Here is a 24,005-nt window from a genome sequence, read left to right on the forward strand (position 1 = left end):
CACATACACACATTCAGGGATCATTAGGTTGGGGTACTATACTGTTGCTAAGATGCCTATGTCAAGTGGAAGAAGAACATGGTGCCAGGAAATCTGGGGGAACTGATGACATTTTATTAAAGGTAAGAAACAACTAAAAGACAGGCAGTTTCTAATTTAACCTTGAGAGAAGGATACTGTAGTATTTTAAACCTTCTCTACAGCCATAAACTAGACATAACACACACATATACAAATGGATCTGTCTACCAAAATTTAAGAAACAACCTGAATAAAGTGCAAAGGCAATCAATTGTTAAATAATACTCCTTTAGTCCATCAGGTTTTCAGGTTGTATCACATTTGGTCAGGTTTGTGGGTAGATGGATGATGGGTGTCATTTAGAAGTCAAATGAAAACCGCTAATTTTGGATTGTCACATAGGAATATTGATGATTCTCAAATTACCACTCTAGCAGCGAGAACAACTTTTGTCTCCAGCAGCTTTACTGACTATAAGAAGGGCATCTTCAGTAGTTTCTAGTCTTTTAGCCCTTTAACCAAGCTCTTACCCCTGGCAACATAAATGACTTCAAGCCTTGGAGCTGCAAAAGTTTTTTTTTTTTTTGGTCAGAGTCTCACTCTGTTGCCTGGGCTGAAGTGCAGTGGCAGGACCTCTGCTCACTGCAACCTCTGCCTCCTTGGTTCAAGCGATTCTCTTACCTCAGCCTCCCAAGTAGCTGGGATTACAGGTGCACGCCACCACGCCTGGCTAATTTTTGCATTTTTACTAGAGATGGGGAGGCAGGGGGTGATGTTTCTCACCATGTTGGCCAGGCTGGTCTCGAACTCCTGACCTTAAAGGATTTGCCTGCCTCGGCCTCCCAAAGTGCAGGGATTACAGGCTTGAACCACTGCACTGGGCCTAAAGTTTCTTATTTTTTTAAAGAAAACAACTTTTGGTAGGGTTATGAATACACTTAGGAGGTTAAAAAAAGTGTGAAATGAGGCAGGACTTGGTTAGGTGAAAAGTAGCATCTTATTTTGGGTAATATTATAATGTTTTATGTTTTTTAGACTTCCCTTAGAAATTTTTAAAAAAAATATATATATGGCATCCTTGAACTCCCTTAAACTCTTTTATTTGTATAAATTTATAGGGTACCAGTACAATTTTGTTTCATGCATAAATTGTGTAGATGAACCCCTTTAAGTTCTATGTAAATTCTGTGTATGTAGATTTTTCTGGGGAGAGGGTCTGGTTTCTTCATGACCCATAAAAATTTAATAAATACTGTCTTAGGGTATAAAGATTATGAATTAAGTTTACCAATTGTTATGTTATAAGCAAGGTTAAGGTCAGTCTGGTACAGAACTTTCAAGACAGAATAGGATCATCTGTTTTAAATTTTTTACAGAAAATTGCCACCTTTAATAATGTAAAAACAGTGATTAATCAGGAATGATAAAGCAAGAAATTCTTAGGAAAGCTACAAAATGATAGAATGTATCCAGGGAAGTTATTTTAACTGTGATATTTGGTCTTAAATTCAATTATTATGAGGTAAATTGAGTGAGTTCTACCTTGTTTCTAGAATTTGTAAGTTATTCTGAGTAACAGCCTCTTCCATTGACTTGGCCACATTGCCCACCTTTGATTTTATATTTAATAGTTCTTTCAGCTTAGACTGCAAAGGATGAGAACTGAGTTTTTAAAACCACTTACAATCTGGAACATTTCCTTTTATTCCTGGTGATTTGGGAATGCAGAAGTGTGGCTGTTATCTCTTTCTGACTGCTGCAGCCCACAGGGAGAGCTAATCACGAAGAATAGTTTTACAGAAACTTGTATGAAATCTTAATTTTATTAGCATGGGCTGGTAAATGCTGATTTTTAGATTGGATAATTCTGCCAGGAGGAATAGCTCAACTCACACATCTGATGCCGCTGGCTTTCAAAACATAAGCGGAATGAAAAAATTATTGCACTGCATATACTGCCTCTGGAACATAATGGAGACACAAGAGGGCTTAATAGGATGGCTCATTTCAAATGACTAGGTTTCTGCAAAACAAATATAATTTTGAGTTTACTCCCCCTACTGAAAATACTCATACAGTACTCCAAGTTGGCAAAATTTATTCTGCATTTAAATTCAGAAAGTCAGAATTTCAGTGTGTATTACAATCCACGGCCATTTCTACTTCTGCTGAAGATTTTCATTGTTCAGCTTCAGATCTCCTTGCACGAAGACTCAGGATCACAAGAGGAACGTGGATACAAATATTCATTTTGCTCAACTTGTAGGTCCACTTGCTCCAAAGGACTGAAGATATATATAGCAATGTACAGAAAGGAAGACTATGGAAACCCATCCACAGCTTGTAAACTCGCCACTATCCTTTATGTTTTGTGCACAAGAAAAGGAACAAATTTGATTCCCACAGCACTTTTTGCTTGTCATTCCGTCTGCAAGGTAAAATCTGGGTTGAAATTCCAAAGTCCAAAGAAGCCTTCTTAACCAAACAAATGCCCTCCAAAAGAGGGAAAATAACGTCAGGTCTGATATCAAAGAGGAGTTCTGAGCCTGTAGAGATGAATTCAGAAGACAGAGCTTTCACCTGCCTCCCTGGGCCATGACGGCAGCTCTTTTTAGTAAACAGTGCACCAGTTGCTGCCATCACTTGGCATCAGCCCTCCAGTAATTAGCAAAATAAGGTCAACAAACCACCAAATCCCAAGTCCTCCAAGTGTCAACAGCTTCCCTACTGCAGTGCCAGTGTGTCCCAAACAGAATCGATCCACACCAAAACATCCCAGGAAGAAGGAGTAGAGTAAAGTGGTTATGAAGTAGTGTCCAGTATACCTAGGTGAAAGGAATGAAAAGGACGATGTTTTACTGCACGAAAATTTAAACCCTTAAGGATTAGTGAATTTAACATAAGTGATGAGACAGTGCAGTGGACCCTCTGTGGCCTTTTACCCTCCATTTTATTTTCTTTTATGATATGGTCAGTGAGGTGAGAGGATCAGGAAAAACCAAAGTTTATTATACTCATAGGTCACAGAGACAGGAGGCACATCATGTTATACAGGGCTACCTGGCAAAGATACCAGGGTGGTTGGAAGATAGAAGTGAGGGGAAGGTTTTTGGCCACTATCTTCATTGGGGTTTCTGCAGGAAAGGCAAGACAGGGCAGGGCAAATAGTTTAGAACCGGCTAGTTTGAATAACCTCAGCAGGCTCTAAGGTATAGGAGTGGTCCCTGGTTACCTGGCACTTGGACCTGAGAAGACTAAGGCAGAGGAATATTATTTCCTGGGGTGTACAAGCCAGAAACAGAAGATAAGTCTCTAGACTAGTTTGCATATCAAAGGCATGCTGCTGGTTGGGCCCTTTGCTATCTCTAAGAAATGACTAGCTTCAGGAAGGGCAGTCTCTTCACAGCCAGAAAGGTTTTTAAGATGTCAAACATCATAATGTACAATAATTTAAAAAACTTTTTGACCATGGTGGTGGCTGATGCCTATAATCCCAGCACTTTGGGAGGCCAAGATGGGAGGACCACTTGAGCCCAGGCGCTCCAGGCCAACCTAGGCAACATAGCGAGACGCTGTTTCTACCAAAAAAAAAAAAAAAAAAAAATGCCAGGTGTGGTGGAGCACACCTGTAGTCCTAGTTACTTGGGAGGCTGAGGTAGGAGGATCGCTTGAGCCCAGGAGGTCGAGGCTGCAGTGAGCCCTGTTTGTCTGTTTGTCCCACTATACTCCAGCCTGGGCAACGGAACAAGATCCCATCTCCAAAAAAAAAATACGCATTTTTTATAATACACCCTCTTCATCTTTACTTTACTCTCCTCTAAGAATCTCTAGTTGGTAGAGGGTCTCAACAGAATACTTGCTAAGATATGGAGCATCTCTAAGAACAAATACCGACTTTTGCAGAGTTGGATTGGACAAGAAGTCATCAAGCACATTTGCACAACAGGCACCATGGTTGGAGTAGGAGTCTGGGCTCCCATCCTCCTCTGTAGAGGCTCTTTTCCTGAGACTCAGCTGGCTTCCTGCGTGTAGTTCTCTAAGGAAGCACTGTCCTTAAATGAACACTTGATCTCCATATGCTCTTTCCTGTTGTTTCGTGGCAGCGAAAAGCGAGGACTTCTTCATAAGGCTCTGCCCTTATCCACTGTGCTGACACAGCTGCAGTTACTCTAATATTACTAATCATAGTCATAGACTCTTTCCATTAGCAAACTGTACAAGGCAATTCTATGCCTTCAAGCAGAATTTACAGAAATGACCTTGATCCTTTACCTTTATGATAAACTGATTTTCAGTGTGGAGCCTACACTTTTTATAATAAAACCTTTATTCCTGAAATACTAAGGCTATTTGCACAAGATTTATATCTATCGTAGGAATTTTGGGGCTAGATCATCTGGCCCAAAATTCTGTAGATAAGGGATAAACTGAGTGCCCAAAGGCACTTAGCAAGTTAGAGAAAGAGACAGTTAGAACTTCACCTTCCGGGCTTAAGTCCAGAGTCCTCTCTACTATAAACATACTGCTTCTGTCAATAAATTATGCACAATGGTAGCCATAGACCCTCTTTGGTGCTTAAAAAAAGTCATATCAAAAAATAACAATGAGCTGAGCACAGTGGCATGTGCCTGTTGTCCCAGATACTCGGGAGGCTGAGACAGGAGGATTGCTTCAGCTCAGGAGGTCCAGGCTGTGATAAGCCGTGATTGCACCACTGCACTCCAGCCTGGGTAACAGAGTGAGACCCTGTCTCTTAAAACAAAAAATAAATAAATAAAAAGACAAGGAAAATGGCTCTACCTCCAACCAAGTACCAACTACTCCAATCAAAGTAACACTTACTTTATACAAGGTTTATTTTCTCGTAGAAAGGTCCTAGGACTGGCACACTCAATTCCATCTAAGGCATGGCACTGGACTGAAGTGTGTTCCACATCGCTGTAGGCCTGACCGCCGAACTGTGGAATAACAACCAAGACCAAAACCAACTCACCAGAGCAAGTGACACAAACATCTATCTTTATATTCACTAATAAAAGAATAAATGCTGCCTCAGGACTGCAATTATTCCAACAAGGTTGAGGTACAGCTGTGTTCAAGGGCAAGGAATTTAGTGACACACTTCTGAGTCCATCTTAAATGTACACTGTCTTAAATAAACTCCTGCTTTCTTCTTCATGACTGGCTTCTTCAAGAATATAGTAAAAAAAACCCCCAAACACACTCAATGTCATTAAAGGCCATTTAGAAGAGATGAACACAATGCTTTACTTATCTTTACTTATAAGCATATGTATATGCTTATACATATTTATATATGCATATATATAAGCATATACATATTTACAGGAAAAAGAGCATATAACTGAGCATTTGGGAGTGGGTATTTAAAAAGTCACTGCCTATTAGAGGTCTCTTTTGTATCTATTAAAAATGAATAGAATTAGGAAAGAACTCAGGATATTATTTGACTCAGGACTTTATTTAGGTCATAAATGTGTATTACCTGATATCTATGGGACATCTGTAAGTTTAAATTCCAGCCAAAAATTTCAGAACTGGGCCTCTTACCATTGCTTAACTGAATTCTAGCCAAGAAATCACAGATATTCATTTTTTACTGGTACCTTATATCAGTGCTTATTACTATTTTCATTGGTGAGTTCCTCAAATGGAAGGGACTGGGAAATAAGAATGCTTACAGGATAAACTCAATTTTTAAATAAGATGGGCAAAAGTGATCTCTATACAATATTAACTCAAACTTTAATCAATAATTATCAACAGAGTAAAATTTCATTGTCTTAAAAAATATTTATCTATACATAACTTCAGTAAGAGTTGCCCTTTTAGTCTTATTACTGTCAGGTTTATTCCTCTGTGTCTGATTTAGTACAAAAAATGCCTTCCCATCATTCTCTTAACACCTGACCAAATCTTGACTTGCATTATGTGCCATAATAGGATGCTGAGTCCATGGTGCGGAGGAGACACATGAACTTCACTGGTTATTTTTAGAGACTGATTAGGAACTGTACACTCAGCTTTACGGATATTACTAATAAAACTTAATAGCTTTTTTCCATTCCAAGAAGCCACTGTTAACCAACGGCTTCTGCTGGCATGCTTTAATGTCCTATAAAGACATATACTGATAGACTCTATCTATCTCCTAAGGACATGGTGGAACCTGTTTGCCTGGAGAAAAGAAATGTCATTGGCAAGAGAAGCTCTGCCCCAAATGCATGTGTAACAGAGATACTGCCCAATCCATCACCAGTGTTGCAAAGTGCACAGACTTTCTTTTGCTCTTTCAGGAAAGGTTCATGCCTTGAAGGAGAGTCAGGGGTGACATTTTAGTTTCAAAATCTGTCAGTGGTCAAAGGAACCAAAGACAGGTTGGTCTTTGCACCTGGGTGGTTTTGGCACAAAGATTGCTCCTTCATAAGGAAACCAAATATCTTGTTCAGTCACTGACCCTGGCCATACTGGAAATTTCCAGTAACGGTCTTTCTGAGGAAATTCTTCACAAAACTTTGTACCTCTTATACTTTTATGTAATAGCATTCAGACATTCCTATTTCGTTATTGAAGGGTTTGCTCTTACAACAAAACAAAAACTCACCTTGAGACAACCATAACCAAGTTCCTGGGATGCAGTTGCATTTCCAACATGATCCACTGGGTCTTCACATTCTATAAATTCATCAGGTCTGTAATTCACCAGTAAGATCATGATCATCATCATACGGTCTTTGCAAATCGCTGTTTGCATGCACGTAATCAGAACAGGCAAAAGACATTTCTTCATCAAGTTTTCTGGGGTTCAGTTTCACCCTGCTGACCTCTTTCCAAGCCAATTAAACTGAAGCACAGCAGGTCAAATGGACAGCCACCCAAATGAACCTTTTGTTGGAGAAGGGAGGTGTTTCTGGTCCTCTTTCTATAAGGATTCTACTTCTGCCATGGTTTCATCTCTTCAGTAGGCAAACAACAAGATTCTGGGGGCAAAATTTAAGCCAAAGTATTCTCAGTCCTCTTTGCATTTCCCAAATGCCTTTTCTTGTTTGATCAAAAAGAGATGTTAAAAAATGGCGTGATTCTGCAACGGTAAGAATATTGATTGCTTTCTTAAAAAATGCCTTGTAGGCAGAGACAAGTCAGTTACTCCATTTATCCCTTACTCAGTACTGGCACCGAATCGACCGACTAATACTCTCCTTGGGCTAAAGGGCGCAGGGCAAAGAAAGCACAACCTTACGCCCTTCTTCCAGAGGCTATATGATGTTACTCCTACCCAGTTTTCCTCTTTGCGGATTCCAAAAGCTCTGTCACTGACACACAAGGGTTTTCTCTGCACGGGCTGTGAGAAACCTAGTTCATGATATTTGCCTCCGGAATGACCACTGGGTCCTCAGAGGGGCAGGGTCTGAAAAAATGCAGCGTCCCCCCAACGCTGCCTTCCCTTAACACCCATATATTCCTGGCACACCCTCCACGTCCACCCGCCTCGACCACTGGTAGCTTACAGGTAAGAGCAGAGGATGACCGGAGAGTGGGGGTCGCCATATTCCCAGCTCGCAGCACCCCCGGGGCCCTCCGGCTGGGCGGCGCCAGCGGATGTGAGCTCAGGCTCAGCGGTCGCATTTTGCGAGTGGCTCCGAGACACACAATGCAGCAGAAGTAAATTCCCCAGCAGCAAAGCCGCCTGGCCGCACAGAAGTAAGTAACTAACCGGGCAACCACCTAGCACCATCTTCCCGGGCACATGAGCGGAGACCCGGCCTCAACGACAACCCCAGGCCAGCAGCACAGACCCAAGGACTGCGTGGTCAGGCCTTTCCGCGTAGCCCCGCCCGCGTAGCCCCGCCAAACAGCCAATGGACGCGCAGCTCAACGCTCCACCTACCTCCGCCAACCAACCAGAAAAGGCCGAGCAGACGGGCGGGGCTGCACCGCCCTCCGCTTCTGCTTCTCGATTCCTCTTCTGGGTCTCATGCTCCTCCTTCTTTTGCGCCGAATGCGTCCTCCAATCGGATCCTTCGACCCCCTAGGTGGGCGTGCCCGGCAGCCGGCAGGGCGGGGCGGATATGACTGGCGGGCCGACTAGTGCGGGTTGCCACCGCCGGTTTAGAAATCCTATTCTCGCGCCGGGGACTGGATTTTTCCCTACGTCAGCGCAGCTAGGCGATGTCGGGAGCGAGCTCGGACCGAGGGCTCAGTTGCGTCAGTGCCGCGCGCGTGCTCGTCCCCGGGAGCGCGCGCTTCCCGGCCAGACTTGGGGCCCCGGCAGGGTTGGAAAATGATGGAAGAGGCAGAGGTGGAGGCGACCGAGTGCTGAGAGGAACCTGCGGAATCGGCCGAGATGGGGTCTGGCGCGGGCTTGCCCTCGGGGACCCTTCGCGTCCGGTGGTTGTTGTTGCTTGGCCTGGTGGGCCCAGTCCTCGGTGCGGCGCGGCCAGGTGGGTGTCCGCCCCCCGGGTCGGTTGGGACGGCTGCTTCCTAGGGACGGGGCGCTCGGAGTGAACCTGTGGTGCCTGGGAGTGGAGGGGCCCGGCCTGGGGATTGGACCCGGGGTCGGGGGGCGCGGCCGCTCCAGGTGTGTGCGGACCGGGGTAGCACCCGAGGCGCGGGGTTTGGCGCCCCAAGCCCTTCTTGGCCCGGGTCCGCTGCCCGGCACCGCTTCCTCCGTGTCCTGTTCGATGGAGCGAAGAACGCCCAGCGTCCCCCCATCCCCCGCCTCCTCGCGCGAAGCCGGGTCCCCCAGACGCCCCGAAACCCGCGCTGGGGCGGGCGCTGACCTCGGCGGGCCGGAGCCCTGCAGGCTGGGCGCGCCCGCAGGCGTTCAGTCCTCCAAACGCCTGCAGGGAGGGAGCTGGCTCTCGCTCGTGGAGTTAATGTCGCTTGGAAAGAGACTGAGAGATGAAACTTTTGCTGCAGGTTATAATTTGAAATTTTGACGTTCATGGTATCCTTGGGTCAACACAGCTAAATTTAATGGTGGAATAAAGGTGGGTGGGAGGACGCTCATTTCTCTTGGGTCATTTTTGTAGTAAGAATATTTTGTAAACGATGTGCTACCTTTCTATAGCCAAACCATTCTTAAAAAATCTGTGTTTTTACTGGGTTCGTACTGTGTTAAATCCGGACAGATAATCCCTGCTCTCTTGAACTCACAGGATTATTGTAGGAATTAAATCATTTGTGTGAAATCGTTTTTGAATTGCGAAACTGCCCTTGACTATGTAAGATACTTGTATTGGAGATGCCCAAACATAGTGGAAGCAAATTGTCAGCACGCTGGTGTCTTTCTGGAAACAAGTAGTTTATTTTGGATTTTGTATGAGATAATTGTTTGCATGGCTGTATTTTCTCTATCAGCGACAGAGGATGATGGAGAATGGGAGTTTTTACTAAATCATTGGTTGAAAGTTATTCAAAGGTGATGATAGAAGATTTCAACGCAGGACTGTTGACCTTCGGGAAACTAATTACTTGTTTTTCTTATCTTTGGCTACTTCATTTGAAATTAAGTAAATTTGCCCCGGTGTGGAAATGTTGAAACTCTGAAAATGTTTTGAATGGGAAGTTGCCAAATTTCTTCTGGTTAAAACTACTTTTCCGGTGGTATTCTAGATGGTTAACATTCACCGATGTTTAAGGTGAAGACGATTATACATCCGGAGTTTTATTAATCTGTGATTTTTTTTGTGTTTGTAAATGTAAATAAGACTGTATTTTTAAATGTTAATATAAATGTCAGTCATTACCGACCTGCATTAGATGAATGGAATATCCTGATGGTCTTTAACTGTGGTTTTGGCCGGCTCCTCACTTCCGCATGTGTATGCCTCTTCAAAGTTTAGCCACCGTTTATGGAACTCCTATAAACACCACTCTGTTGCTTGTAGAGGGGCAGAAGGTGACCAAATATGCTAAGCGCATCTGAGAGATGTTGGGGAAGATTTTTAGAGAAAATAATATTTGAACTGGGCTACATCGGTGATTTTTCAAGTAGAATAGTAGGAATACATTCTAAGCAGAGGAAAATTTTTGCAAGAGTATGGTGGGGCGGGGGGCATATGAAAGAACATGACTTTTTAGGAAATAATAAAAATGTCAATATGTCTTCATGCAGACTATAAAAGGGAGGGATGGAAGATCAAACTAAGGTAGGTTGTTAGCAGTTGGGAAGAGTCTTCTATGCTGAACTCTAAGGGGTTTGGACTTCACCCCGTAGGAAGTTCTTTGGGCAGTGGAGGTTTTAAGTAGGGGTGCGACCTAATCTCATTTTCTGTTAAGAAAACGGGCAACACGGTGGAGGATAGAATCTAGGAGGGAGAGACTAGAGGCTGGGACACCGGTTAAGAGGCTTTTGTAATAGTGTGCAGTGAGTCAACTCTTGTTTGTCTCGGGGAACGTTCATACAAAATCAGCTGACCACATTTTTGCAGTATAAGGTGTTTAAAACGTGCACTGAAACATTTTCCAGGATTGAAAGAGGAATTTGAGGTACCAGGCACACGTCAGTTACATTAGGAGTTAAGTAGGTTTTATAGGATTTTTACTACCATCTATATATAACATTGTCTCAATGAGGAAATGCAGTCTAATTTCCAAACAGCTAACTTTCAGTAAACTTTTTTTTTTTGTTTGTTTTTAAACTGACAAAGGTAACTGTGTCATTGTAAAAAATAACAAGGGGAATCAGGTATGAAACCTCTTCTGATTTTCTAAGGTAGTAATTATGAGGAACAGATTTAGAATTTTTTTTTAAACAAAGACTGGCATTCTAAAGAAAATGACTTTGAAAGCTTACTCATGGTGAGTCACTGTAAAATGATTTGTGTAGTAAGAACTTAGGTCCATACTAATCTCGTTTTCAGATGCCAACAAAATATTTAAATTTGATATGTTTGTGTTTGTGCTGATAGGAGAATGTAGCCTTTTACATTTAAGGATGATTTGGTTTTCAACCTTTAAGTAAAAAAGAAAGCATATATAATTAAAATATGTACAAACCTAGTTCCTGGTTTCCAAGACAGTTTTCAAAAAGCACTTGTAGCTTTAACTTACCAAATTTATATTTGCTCTTTGTAAAAAATCCAGGTTTATAATAGAATTTATTATGGAATCCCCCGGAAGATGCAAGCTCTAAGTAACTGGAAGCTTTTTCTTGGGAATATCCGCAAGCTCAAACATATGACATAGCCTCATATTTCTTTTTCCTTTTTGATATGTAACATATACTGGAGGCTTGGAGTCATGCCATCCTTTTGAGTCAGCGCTATGGAACTGCCTCGTAAATGAATGCAGTCCTTTTGGTATCTCAGTAGCTAATCCCTCACAGTCTTTTTTTTTTTTTTTTTTTTTTTTTTTTATGAGGTGGAGTCTCGCTGTGTCGCTCAGGCTGGAGTGCAGTGGTGCGATCTCGGCCCACTGCAATCTTCACCTCCCGAGTTCAAGCAATTCTCCTGCCTCAGCCTTATGCCTGACTAGTTTTTTGTATTTTTAGTAGAGATAGAGTTTCACGGTGTTAGCCAGGATGGTCTCGACCTCCTGACCTTGTGATCCGCCCACCTCAGCCTCCCAAAGCGCTGGGACTAGAGGCATGAGCCACCGCACCCCGGCCTCTCTCACAGTCTTTGAATGGGTCTAATGTGAACCCAACTAAAGTTGGGTAGCACAATGTTGTTTGTATATTGAGAGATTATTGTAGTTTATTTTCTATTTCATGTTGTTATTTTAATCAGATTATTTTCCCTAAGTGGTCATATGTGGGACGCTGCTTGAGTCACATCTTTTTTTTTTTTCTTTCTGAGAGACAGGGTCTTGCTCTGTTGCCCAGGCTGGAGTGCAGTGGAACAGTCATAGATCACTGTAACCTCGAATTCCTGGGCTGAAGCAATCCTCCTGCCTAAGCCTCCTGAGTAGCTGGGACTGCAGGGGTGCGTCACCATGCTTGGCTAATTAAAAACTTTTTGTGTGTGGAGAGGCAGTCTTGCTCTGTTGCCTAGGCTAGTCTCGAACTCCTGGGCTCAAGCGTTCCTCCTGCATCAGCCTCCCAAAGTGCTGGGATTACAGGTGTGAACCACCATGCCTGGCCTTAAATCACATCTTTTAAGAGTGAGCTAGGGAACCTTAGAAATTAACTTGGTCCGTTTTAAAATATGCGATTCTGTTTGTATTTATTTATGTTTATGGTATTGTAAGTATTGGGTTACTAAACCTTATTGGAAGAAAATAAAATGATATCACCCCCAAACATGTTATATTGTAGGGCAGAACTCAAAGGGAATGAGACATTCCCTTTGATGAATTGTTCTTTTAATGAGATTTTTCATGATTTAAGTCATTTTAGGATGATTTTAACGTCTTCCCTCTAGTAGTGTAGAATCTTCATATGAGTAGACCCCAGGAGAGCCTGATTCTGATCAGTCTTATTGAAAGGCTGAGAATCCTGTTGTGAAGATATCTTGGGCCTGACCTCCCATCCCAGCCGCTTAAGAGAAGTGATTAAGCAGTCTGTAAATAGCAATACAATGAAATATGATTTTGCTATCAAAATGACAAATGTGTAGGCTATGTAGATTTGTAGAAAAGTTGATACAAAAGATGTTAATCATAAAAAGTAAGGTTCACTTTAAGTCATATGTGATAATTACAACTATCAGAACTATGTTTGTTTAGCTATAACCATCAGAAGAGGTTATTTATTCAACACATATTTTATTGAGTACATACTGTACCAGTGCAGGAAATACATGATGAATAAGATACCGTCCTTGGTCTCAAAGAACTTAAATTCTTTGCTGGAGGAAGGAACTTAAATTGTCTAGGGCATTAAATCTTAGAAATGGGTGGTGTTTTTCCCAAAGGGACGCTTAAACAAACAACAGAAGCCATTTCTTTTTAAATGTAAAGATGGGTAAATATTTAAGGAAAGTGTAACACTAAAAAAAGTAAGAGTGTAGACATAGCAGTAGAAATTATAATTAAGTATATTTGAAGGTAGTTTTTTTTTTTTTGAGATGGAGTCTCGCACTGTCGCCCAGACTGGAGTGCAATGGCTCGATCTCAGCTCACTGCAACCTCTGCCTCCCGGGGTCAAGCGATCCTTCTGCCTCAGCCTCCTGAGTAGCTGGGATTACAGGCGCGTGCGCCACCACACCTGGCTAATTTTTGTATTTTTAGTAGAGACAGGGTTTCACCATGTTGGCAAGGCTGGTCTTGAACTCCTGACCTTGTGATCCACCCGCCTTGGCCTCCCAAAGTGCTGGGATTACAGGCATGAGCCACCACGCCCAGCCCAAAGGTAGTTATTAATATATGGTATGTATTTATCTGGAATTGACCTGGTGAATACTAGAATGATTAAAAAAAAAAAAAGGCAAAAACTGCAATTACTTTTGCACCAACCTATTATATGGCTCGAAATAATAGTGCTTTGTAGATCTAATTGAAACAATTTCTGTACAAGAAATACTTTGGAAACAGAGTTATCTTATTTATCCTGAATGTGGAGGCCAGGTTTATTTTTATTTTCTACAGTGGAAGTACTTAAAAGTGGCAGTTTGTTTATGTAGTAGGCAGGAAAAAAATGAGAGAAGCCCATGGTTTGGAGTTCAGATTTGTTTGCTTTGCAATTAGGTAGAATTCTTTTTTTTTTTTTTTTTTTTTTGGGACAGAGTCTCACTCTGTTGCCCAGACTGGGGTGCAGTGGCACAATCTGGGGTCACTGCAACCTCCACCTCCCAGGTTCAAGCGATTCTTCTGCCTCAGCCTCCCAAGTAGCTGGGACTACAGGCACGCACCACCATGCCTGGCTAATTTTTGTATTTTTTTTTTAGTAAAGACGGGGTTTCACCATATTGGCCAGTCTGGTCTGGAACTCCTGACCTCATGATCCGCCCGCCTCGGCCTCCCAAATTGCTGGGATTATAGGCTTGAGCCACCGTGCCCGGCCACAATTAGGTAGAATTCTTTTAACTTACTTCCCTGTACTACAATTACTGTTATGAAAAGCGTGCTCAGACTTCCTCTAAAACACACTATAGTGTATAGAAAGATCTATGGAGTTAGAGAAAGAATGAAGTGCAACTAACACCTTTTCCTTTCTTTAAGATTAGACATGTTAAGTTTCATGTTTCAGTGGTTCATGTTTTCTCTTCAGGCCATTTTCTTTTTTTCTTTTTTTTTAGACAGAGTCTCCCTCCGTTGCCCAGGCTGGAGTGCAGTGGTGCAGTCTCAGCTCACTGCAACCTCCCCCTCCTGGGCTAAAGTGGTTCTCAGCTCACTGCAACCTCCCTGTCCTGGGCTCAGGTGGTCTCGTGCCTCAGCCTTCCAAGTAGCTGGGACAACAGGAGAGTGCCACCAGGCCTGGCTAATTTTGCATATTTTGTAGAGGCAGGGTTTCACCATGTTGGCCAGGCTGGTCTCAAACTCTTGATAAAATAAATGATTAATTGTGGCATTTTGGTTTTCAAAATGAGAATTGTGTTTAAAATGCAAAAGAAGGAAAGAAAGTTATATGTAATCTTCCTATATTTAGCTTTTATTTTATTTCGTTGGCAGTCTGGGTAAAAAAATTCATAGAAGACAGAAGACTTGGTTTCTAGTCTTGGCCTGAAACTTTTAGCTGTCACAACTGGGGGATGCTATTGGCATCTAGTGGGTGGAGGCCAGGGATGCTGCAAAACATTCCACGGTACACAGGACAGCCCCCTTACAGGTTGAAGGTTTATACAAATAATGTTAAAGCTCTTTTTTTATATTAAAGTGGAAAAATGTTATTTTGGTTCCCATGAGAAACTGCTACTATTTGAAATTAAAAAAAAAAAAAACAACTAAAGGGAATTTGGGGAAAATCTATGCAGGATATGAACAGGAAAAAAGAAAAAAACCTGACCTAGAGATAAGAAAGGAATTTTGGGAAAAAAACACGGGAAGGAGGATTTTCATACAATTAGTATATATTATTTTGATGGCATTCCCCCAGTATGTGCATTTGTTATGATGTTTTGGAACTTTTTATGGCATGGCTTTAATTCAGAAAGTGGTTGCTTGGATTTTAGAAGCAAGATGTCAATATCAGAATAACAGCTCTTACACACAGAAATTATTTCAGGGTGCTATAATTTTGAAAGCCTTTTAAAAATAAATGATTAGTTATGGCATTTTGCTTTTCAGATGAGAATTGTGTTTAAAATGGAAAAGAAGGAAAGAAAGTTACGTATAATCTTCCTATATTTAGCTTTTATTTTACTTCATTGGCAGTCTCGGTAAAAGATTCATAGAAGACAGAAGACTTGGTTTCTAGTTTTGGCCTGAAACTATAAGTAAAGTAAACTAACTTTGCCTGTAAAGTAACTGAACCTGTTTCAAAATGAAAGCTCTTTAAATACCTGCCTGCCCATAAGAACTACAGATGCTTTATTTTTGGAGGCATTTCTTTTTCTCTGTTATGTTTGCTTCTGAGTTGTAATGAAAAAACTTCAGTTTGGTTCTATATTGTTTAGCTTCTAGTGTAACAGTTGTCTGTGTCTATCAGCATATGTATTCTTTCTTTTTTTTTTTTTTTTTTGGCAGGGTCTCTCTCTGTTGATCAGGCTGGAGTGCAGTTGCATGATCATGGCTCACTGCAGCCTTGATCTCCCAGGCTCAGGTGATCCTTCCACTTTAGCCTCCTGAGTAGCTGGGACCACAGGCATGTGCCACCATGCCCCACTAATTTTTAAATTTTTTTGAAGAGACAGGGTCTTGCTCTGTTGCTCGGGCTGGTCTTGAGCTCCTGGGCTCAAGTGATCCTCCTGCCTTGGCCTCCCAAAGTGCTGGGATTACAGGGTTGAGCCACCATGCCTGGCCAGCATATATAATCTTGTCTGTAATGATTTACTTAAAGAGAAATTTTTTTTTTTAAAGTGAAAGCATGTTTATTAAGAAAGTAAAGGAATAAAAGAATGGCTACTCCACAAGCAGAACAGTGGCATGGGCTGCTCAGCTGAGTATACTGATAGTTGCTTCTTGATTATATGCCAAACAAGGGGTGGATTATTCATGAGTTTTCTGGGAAAGGGGCAAGGATTTTTAGACCATATAAGGTAACTTCTGGGCATTGCCATGGCATTTGTAAACTGTCATGGTGCTGGTAGGAGTGTCTTTTAGCATGCTAATGTATTATAATTAGCATATAATGAGCAGTAAGGACGACCAGAGGTCACTTTCCTCGCAGTCTTGGTTTTGGTGGGTTTTAGCTGGCTTCTATACTGCAAACTGTTTTATCAGCAGTCTCTATGACTTGTATCTTGTACTGACCTCCTATCTCATTCTGTGACTAAGAATGCCTAACCTTCTGGGATTGCAGCCCAGTAGGTCTCAGCCTTATTTTACCCAGCCTCTATTCAAGTTGGAGTCAGTCTGGTTTGAGTGCCGCTGACATATTTTCCCTCATCCTTTTACATGGAAACCTTAATCCTAAGCATTGTAGAGGGACAAAGATCTATCTTCTGTGGCTTCTTCAGGCTGAATAGGGGCAATCATATTCCTGCCTAACTATAGGATATCTTGTATCCAGGGTAGAGAGGAGCTCAGTCACACAACGTCAGTATGCTGAGGGTCATTCACAACTCTTGAGTTCTGTTGAGTTCACCACACAAAAGGTGATATCTAGAAGATTAATAAGATTAATAAGAAGTGTTCAATTTAAGAAAACATTCAGTAAGCTTATCCGGCATTCCTACACAAAGATTATAATAGCAATATATTTCATGACAGTAAAGCAAATAAGTAAAATTATTCCAAGTAAACTAAATAGAAATATGTTCCATGAACTGGGCAATTGTTGGAACCAAGCTGATATGGGGTCATTAACTGATTCCAATATATGCCCAGAATTAGAATACTGATCCAGATGTTAACATTAGCCATCCCTCTTGTTTCTTCTGAGCTGCAGTTAGAGATCACTGATTGGTTCACTGAAATAAGCAGAGTCAGTCCAATTTGCAGGGAAAAACTCAAAAACAACTGATGAGACTAGACTTTAATGTCAGGTGTACCATAGTTCTTGAAACATAGTTTTTCTCTTTCCTGTCCCCCATTTTCATTAAAAACAAATCGTGATAGGACTGATAGGATATGATGGGTAGCAAAATAAGCTTTAGTCTTATTATACTTGGCCTGATTGTTTGAAATAAGTGCAGTAAGAATAATTATTTGCCACATAGGCACTTTTTAATTGGCTTTGATGGAACTTTGTTCCATAAGGAATCTCACCTGAGATGTTTTTTAAAGCAGAGCTCAGCCATGGGTTTGCACAGTTAAATACAGGTATGAGTTGGGTAAATTCCTCTCCTCTTGAGGTCCCAAGATATCTTGACACACCTGGGACTGTAGATAGTGACATTCTTTATTTACAACAGATCAGGAACCTCGTACAGGGACTGTGTAGACAAGGTACGTGGCCAGTTTTCTCAAGGGGCTTTTATCGGTTCTATAAATCAAGTTTGATTCCTTAAAGGAAAGCACAACATTCCAGTCAAAACTTGGTAAAATAACCAGTTTCTCCAGTTGTGACCTGTGCAAAAGAAAACAGATTCTTACAGAAATATAAGGGATTGATGGGTAAAGAGTTTAAAAGCTGTTTATACATGCATTACATTGGATATGTTATAATTTATGGTTTCTTGTTTGCAGCTGTTTGTATCTTTTTAATCCCAAACCAGACAAAGTTATAAACATTTTATATACAATGTTATCTTGGAAAAAATTAGATGTAAATAATTCATCTTAATCTATATTTGAGAAATCTGAGGGGTATTAGGAAACTCATGAGTGAATGAACTATAGATTGGATCAAAGGAGGAGAGTATGAGAGTAGGGAGACCAGGTAAAAAGGTGTCATAGTCATCTAGAGGTGAGGTTAGTAAGGGTTAAGCCATTGGTAATAATGCTGGAAGAAAAAGAGGTTGTGTTGGACTTATCGAGAGACTATGTATTGGACTCCCAAATGGTGTGTCTTCCTAAGAGATTAGTGTTGGCAATTTTGATTATACTCAATTTCGATTCAAGTGATGACTTTAGAACCCAAGCCCTGCTTAAGACATCATGATTCCATGCTGATAGACTGAACAGAATTGGAAATGGGAGTAAGTCTACATAACTTTCAGAGCTCTTAACTGTTAAGAAATTTTGCATAAAATTTGTGTTTTTGTGATGGATTAATGGCTATAATTTGAGAGCGTGGCTACATTGTTGAGTATATATTTGTTAGTTAACCCATCAGATATTAAAAGTACCTTTTCCCTCTTACAGTCCTTGTCCATTTAATAAGTGTCTTAGTCTGTGTTGCTATAAAGGAGTACCTGAGACTGGGTAATTTATAAAGAAAAGAGGTTTATTTGATTCACTGCAGGCTGTACAGGAAGCATGGCACAGGCATCTGCTTCTGGTGAGGGCTTTAGGCTGCTTCCATTCGTGGCAGAAGGGGAAGGGGAGCTGGCGGGTACAGAGGTCACAAGGCGAGAGAGGAAACAAGAGAGATGGGGGAGAGAGGCTCTTTTTAACAACCAGCTCTTGAGGGAACTAATAGAACAAGAACTCTTTCTCCTACCCTGGCCCCTCAGGGATGGCATTACTCTGTTCATGAGGGATCCACTTCCATGACCCCAACACCTGTTACTACACCCCACCTCCCAACACTAGCACACTGGGGGTTAAATTTCAGTGTGAGATTTGGAGAAGTCAGACATACAAACTATAGCAGTAAGTATTTAGTAGTATCATCTGAGAGGATGTTATTCATGCTGGGTGAGGGGGAGGAATGGGAGATGAGTGAAGGGTGCTAGACTCTAGGATGCCTTTCCCCCATTTCCCCACCAAACCATTTCTTTTCTTTCTTCTTGTGTTTATACCTTAAGATTTCTTTTGAGAAAAAGGGGTTAGGGTTTATAGCTAAAAATGTTTGAAATGATTGCTATGTATATTTATAATGTTTGGATAAAGACTGATATTCTTCTTTAAGAAAATACATTTTCCTCCCTCATACTTACCTAATGCATTGCTATTTTCATGTATTAATACAACTTTATATAAAAGTACTTTTATTATATGCATATTGTAATATGGGAATGTCAGGTGATTTTTCTGTGATTTGAACATTTTGATTTTTCATTATATTGTGTTCCCACGTAGTTTTTCAGTTTCACTTATTATATTTGTTTTTGCCTTTTCTGTAGGCTTTCAACAGACCTCACATCTTTCTTCTTATGAAATTATAACTCCTTGGAGATTAACTAGAGAAAGAAGAGAAGCCCCTAGGCCCTATTCAAAACAAGTAAGTTATAATTGTTGAGAAATAATATGTGGTTAATTTTTTTCTTTTCTGTTTTAGCACAAAGGTGTTATTTGTAGCAGTGATCAGTTCAGTGAGTTATTACTTGGCTGTTACTTAGCGTAGCACCATATGGTACTGATGTCCACTGGATGTTATGCTAGTAAAAGCAACATATTGAGCCTTAATATCCTTTTTTTTATGAGATGGAGTCTTGCTCTGTCACCCAGGCTGGAGCATGCAGTGGTGTGATCTCGGCTCACTGCAACCTCCGCCTTCTGGGTTCAAGTGATTCTCCTGCCTCAGCCTTCTGAGTAGCTGGGACTACAGGCATGTGCCACCATATCTGGCTAATTTTTTGGTATTTTTTAGTAGAGACAGGGTTTCACCACATTGGCCACGCTGATCTCAAAGTCCTGACCTCAGGTCATTCACCTGCCTTGGCCTTGCAAAGTGCTGGGATTACAGGTGTGAGCCACCATGCCCAGCCAGTATCTTTTCTTTTTTAAAGACAATATGATCAACTCGAAACATAACAGAATAGAATAGTTAAACAGAATTCTATCACTAGGGTAGGCTGCTGATTATATACATTTTAACTGACAGGCAATGGTCACAGTGATTTTATTATAATAAGAATTATAATTCTTATTATAATTATATAACCTCACTCAGTTTGTGATAGCTAGAACACTTTATACTATATCTTCACTGACGGTGGAGAGTGATAATGTGTTAAATGCATATATTTTATATTAGGGAATATTTACTAAAATACAAGTTTTATTTTCATATTGGAAGAAACCTACTGTGCTGTAAATGGGGTAACCAGTGCACAAAAATTATTTTTTCTACTATTCTTTTGTAAAGTTTGTTCAGAAGTAATCTATTTGGACTTTTATAAGTCCTTCAACTTTATAGAAGTATAATTAAATTTTATTATAATTTAACAATGGCAGGTAATAACGCATAGAATTTAGCTCATTATGAATTGTATTAATATCTGAATTGCTGATACACTCAGAAATGTAAGGCAGCGTGCCTGTTTTTTAGGGAGTGGGCATTGTAAAAAGAACACTGGAGTTGAGGACCAGGAACTTTTAGTTTTGGTCCTCCCTGTGGGTACCACCACCTACTAGTTGGGTTGGTCACTCAACTCCATTTACATCTCTCCAACTGAGGAGTAAATGACTCTAGGATCTCCTGTGTAGATGAATTTATACATTTTACTTGTTTTTGGTTTGAACTGGACAGCCTACCATTTGATTATGTTTTGTCTTAGGATAGAGTTAATCAGTTAATCCCTGTTTGGGTGCGATCTTGGCTCACTGCAGTCTCCGCCTCCTGGGTTCAAGTGATTCTCATGCCTCTGCCTCCTGAGTAGCTGGGACTACAGGCATGTGCCACCATACCCAGCTAATTTTGTATCTTTAGTAGAGATGGGGTTTTGCCATGTTGGCCAGGCTGGTCTCGAACTCCTGGCTTCAAGTGATCCAACTGCCTCAGCCTCCCAGAGTGCTGGGATTACAGGCATGAGCCACCTGTTTTCCTCCTTTTCTTCAGCCTAGGGACTGTGTTTTCTACTTTTTTGTGTCTCTGATAGTATCTTCATTTAGTACTTCCCTCATTAATACTTGGGATCATCATAGATAACTGTCATTTTTATGCTTTGGTTAATATTTGGAGAAGTGATATGGTCAGTGCATATTGAACTGGATTTTGCTCATTCAACAGTGAATAATTAACTCATTAAAAAGTATTTATTGAGTTACTATTGTATGCTAGGCACCATTTAGGTATTGGGAATATGGCAGTGAACAAAACAGACAAAAATTTATGCCCTTGCATGAATGCAGTCTTGTATTCTATCGAGCTTGCATTCTAGTGAGGGGGGAGAGAGAGAGAGAGAGAGAGAGAGAGAGACAGAGAGAGAGACAAAAACAAAAACAACAACAACAACAACAACAAAAAACCCCCCCAAACCAAAAATGTATATTACTTCAGATGGTGATAAGTGCTATGGAGAAAATTAAAGCAAGAAGGGGGATAGGAAGGCTGGAAATGGTGAGTTGCTGGGGAGAGGATTGCATTTTTCAGTAGGATGGCCAGGGAAAGCCTTACGAGAAGGTAGCCCTTTAGTAAAGACTAGAAGGAGGGGGGTGAACAATCCAGGCAGATACTTGGGGGAGGAGTAAACTATCACAAAACGATCTTCAGTCTCTCAGATTTCTTTTTAGTAGAAATAGCAGTGATGTTTTTATATCATGTGATTGTCTAAGAGCAGAATGAGTAGAAAGGCACATGACAAAGCTGTGGCAATAGAAAGAGCTTGGTGGTTTTGATGGTCCGCTGGAGATTGAGGTAGATGATGAAGGGTTCTTGGATTCCCATGCAGGATGTAGAGGTAGATGACGGGATCCATAGGTTGGTCTAGCGCTTAGAAGTCAGAGGCAGATGTGCCGTGGTGAAGGGGATGATGCTGTTTCTTGACAAAAGGTTAACTGAGTCTGGAAACGGAAGGGAATATTAAGTAGACACTTCTGATAATGTTAGTTGTCGAGTCCCTCCATGACTTTCTTTTTTATTAAAGAGTTAAGGCGAAGTCACATCTCTTAGTTCCAGAGATCACGTTAAGCGCTTGTGGCTAATGACATGGTGAGTTGCTGGGGAAGTTGTTTCAGAGTTGCCTGAGGTAGAGAAGATGATCCCATGAATTGGAGGATGTGTATATATAAGTTACTTTAATTCCTTGACTCTAAGATACCATCAATTGTGAGACACATCATATTGTTTTATGTACCACTAATAAAGACACAGAAGTGGCCCAGCAGGGTGGCTTATGCCTGTAATCCCAGCATTTTGGGAGGCTGGGTGGATCACCTCAGGTCAGGAGTTCAAGACCAGCCTTACCAATGTGGTGAAACCCCGTCTCTACTAAAAATGCAAAAATTAGCCGGGTGTGGTGGTGGACGCCTGTAATCCCAGTTACTCGGGAGGCTGAGACAGGAGAATTGCCTGAACCCAAGAGGCAGAGGTTGCAGTGAGCCTAGGTTGTGCCACTGCATTCCAGACTGGGTGACAGAGTGAGACTCCGTCTCACAAAAAAAAAAAAAAAAAAAAAGACAGAGGTGCTGCTAGTTAGACTAGACTGCTTTGCCTTTGTATGATGCATCCTCGTTTCAGGGACGTTAATGTGAGGGAAAAAAGCATGTTTTAGAATTGATGAAATGAGGTAAGCCCTGTAATTCATACCATAAAAGGAGTTGAATTTCTTTTTAACTTTATATAACTAGAACTAGGGATAATTTCTTGAAACCAAGAGTTTCATTTCATTTAGACAAAAGCAGTAACTATCTTGTACTGTAGGTAATACATCGATGGACTTGAGAAGATAATCCCTGCAGTTATAGCTGAATTAGAAATGAATTTAAGAAGAGTTAGATAGACATGAGGTTATTTTCCATGATCAGTTATGAAAGGAAGGAAGGGATGATCAGAGTATATTTTTTATTATTTAAGAATAGACACAAAGTTCTTCTATTAAATAGTTCAGCCAGTACTAAATTATTTTAATTCAGGATGGAATTTCCTGCATCTTATAAATGAGATGTTGTTGAAAAGTAATTTTTAAGATGATGTTTTATTCTTCTTTTCTCCTTCTGTGCATTTAGGTATCTTATGTTATTCAGGCTGAAGGAAAAGAGCATATTATTCACTTGGAAAGGAACAAGTAAGACATTTAATTTATTTTGGCTTTTCAGTAATATTTTTCCAATAGTATACTGGTTTTCTTTCTAGTTTGATATGGTTTAGTGGATCCTGAACCCTGAGATTAAACAGATTTAGCTCTTCATATTGGTGCTGCACAGTGGCAGCTGTGACTTCTAAACAGGAAAGAAGGCAGAGACCGGAGCCAGGTACCTCCAGTTTATTCTTTTCAAATGCATCACTAAGGGAGCAAAGGCTACACATATGTGGGGGAGTTGGGGAGAAGGGGAGCCTGCAGTGACTGAATAGGGTCCAATTACTGGAAAGACTAAGGTTCCACAGGCTACTTCTATGCTTACTCACATAGACTTTAATAAAGGTAAAGGATATAATGCATCAGGACAAAGAAAGTGCAGGCAGTCATCAAGGCACGACCCCCAGAGTCCTTTCTCGGTTGCACAGATGTGCTTTGCCTCCAGATTATGAACCGCTGAGATATGTGTGAGGCATCATATTTTCTGGGGAGCCCAGGCACAAGTTTACTGAAGGTATCTTTCCTACCTTGCTGATCATGTAGCTAAAGTCAGGCTGTGTACCTAACTAAATTGGATAAAAACCTTCCATTTATTCATCTCTAGTCAATATAGACAGGCTGTCAACCATTGTGGAAGACAGTGTGGCGATTCCTCAAGGATCTAGAACTAGAAATACCATTTGACCCAGCCATCCCATTACTGGGTATATACCCAACGGATTATAAATCATGCTGCTATAAAGACACATGCACATGTATGTTTATTGCGGCACTATTCACAATAGCAAAGACTTGGAACCAACCCAAATGTCCAACAATGATAGACTGGATTAAGAAAATGTGGCACATACGCACCATGGAATACTATGCAGCCATAAAAAAGGATGAGTTCATGTCCTTTGTAGGAACATGGAT

General features: G+C 41.0%; 2 protein-coding genes across 7 annotated transcripts in view; one reads left to right on the top strand and one right to left on the bottom strand.

The window, feature by feature from the left end:
* Positions 1 to 95: 95 nt before the first annotated feature.
* Positions 96 to 8,812, bottom strand: TM2D2 (TM2 domain containing 2). Of its 5 annotated transcripts, none has more exon segments than NM_001131844.1 (4): positions 96 to 2,846; positions 4,864 to 4,979; positions 6,647 to 6,734; positions 7,551 to 7,871. In NM_001131844.1, coding segments are annotated over 4 exon segments (645 nt in total). In that variant the 5' UTR covers positions 7,778 to 7,871; the 3' UTR covers positions 96 to 2,632.
* ADAM9 (ADAM metallopeptidase domain 9) overlaps positions 8,066 to 24,005 on the top strand; it is a 108,066-nt gene continuing 92,126 nt past the window's right edge. The window contains exons 1-3 of one of the 2 annotated variants that reach the window (XM_003777238.4): positions 8,066 to 8,483; positions 19,254 to 19,351; positions 23,020 to 23,078. In XM_003777238.4, the coding sequence (XP_003777286.1) occupies positions 8,387 to 8,483; positions 19,254 to 19,351; positions 23,020 to 23,078 (254 nt within the window). In that variant the 5' untranslated portion in view covers positions 8,066 to 8,386. Of the gene's footprint in view, positions 8,484 to 8,712; positions 8,962 to 19,253; positions 19,352 to 23,019; positions 23,079 to 24,005 lie in introns of those variants that run through there. The other variant, XM_009243738.2, reaches the window with a different exon arrangement.

Source organism: Pongo abelii, chromosome 7, assembly GCF_028885655.2.
Source record: "Pongo abelii isolate AG06213 chromosome 7, NHGRI_mPonAbe1-v2.0_pri, whole genome shotgun sequence".
Taxonomy (NCBI): Eukaryota; Metazoa; Chordata; class Mammalia; order Primates; family Hominidae; genus Pongo; species Pongo abelii.

What these genes read in the sequence shown, in the direction of transcription:
- TM2D2 (XM_054560857.2), bottom strand. Translation starts at nt 6,832, where the DNA reads ATGAAGAAATGTCTTTTGCCTGTTCTGATTACGTGCATGCAAACAGCG. An exon ending in TTGGTTATGGTTGTCTCAAG is followed by an intron (nt 4,980 to 6,646) that starts GTGAGTTTTTGT and finishes GTTATTCCACAG; the next exon opens with TTCGGCGGTCAGGCCTACAG. An exon ending in GAAAATAAACCTTGTATAAA is followed by an intron (nt 2,847 to 4,863) that starts GTAAGTGTTACT and finishes CCTTTCACCTAG; the next exon opens with GTATACTGGACACTACTTCA.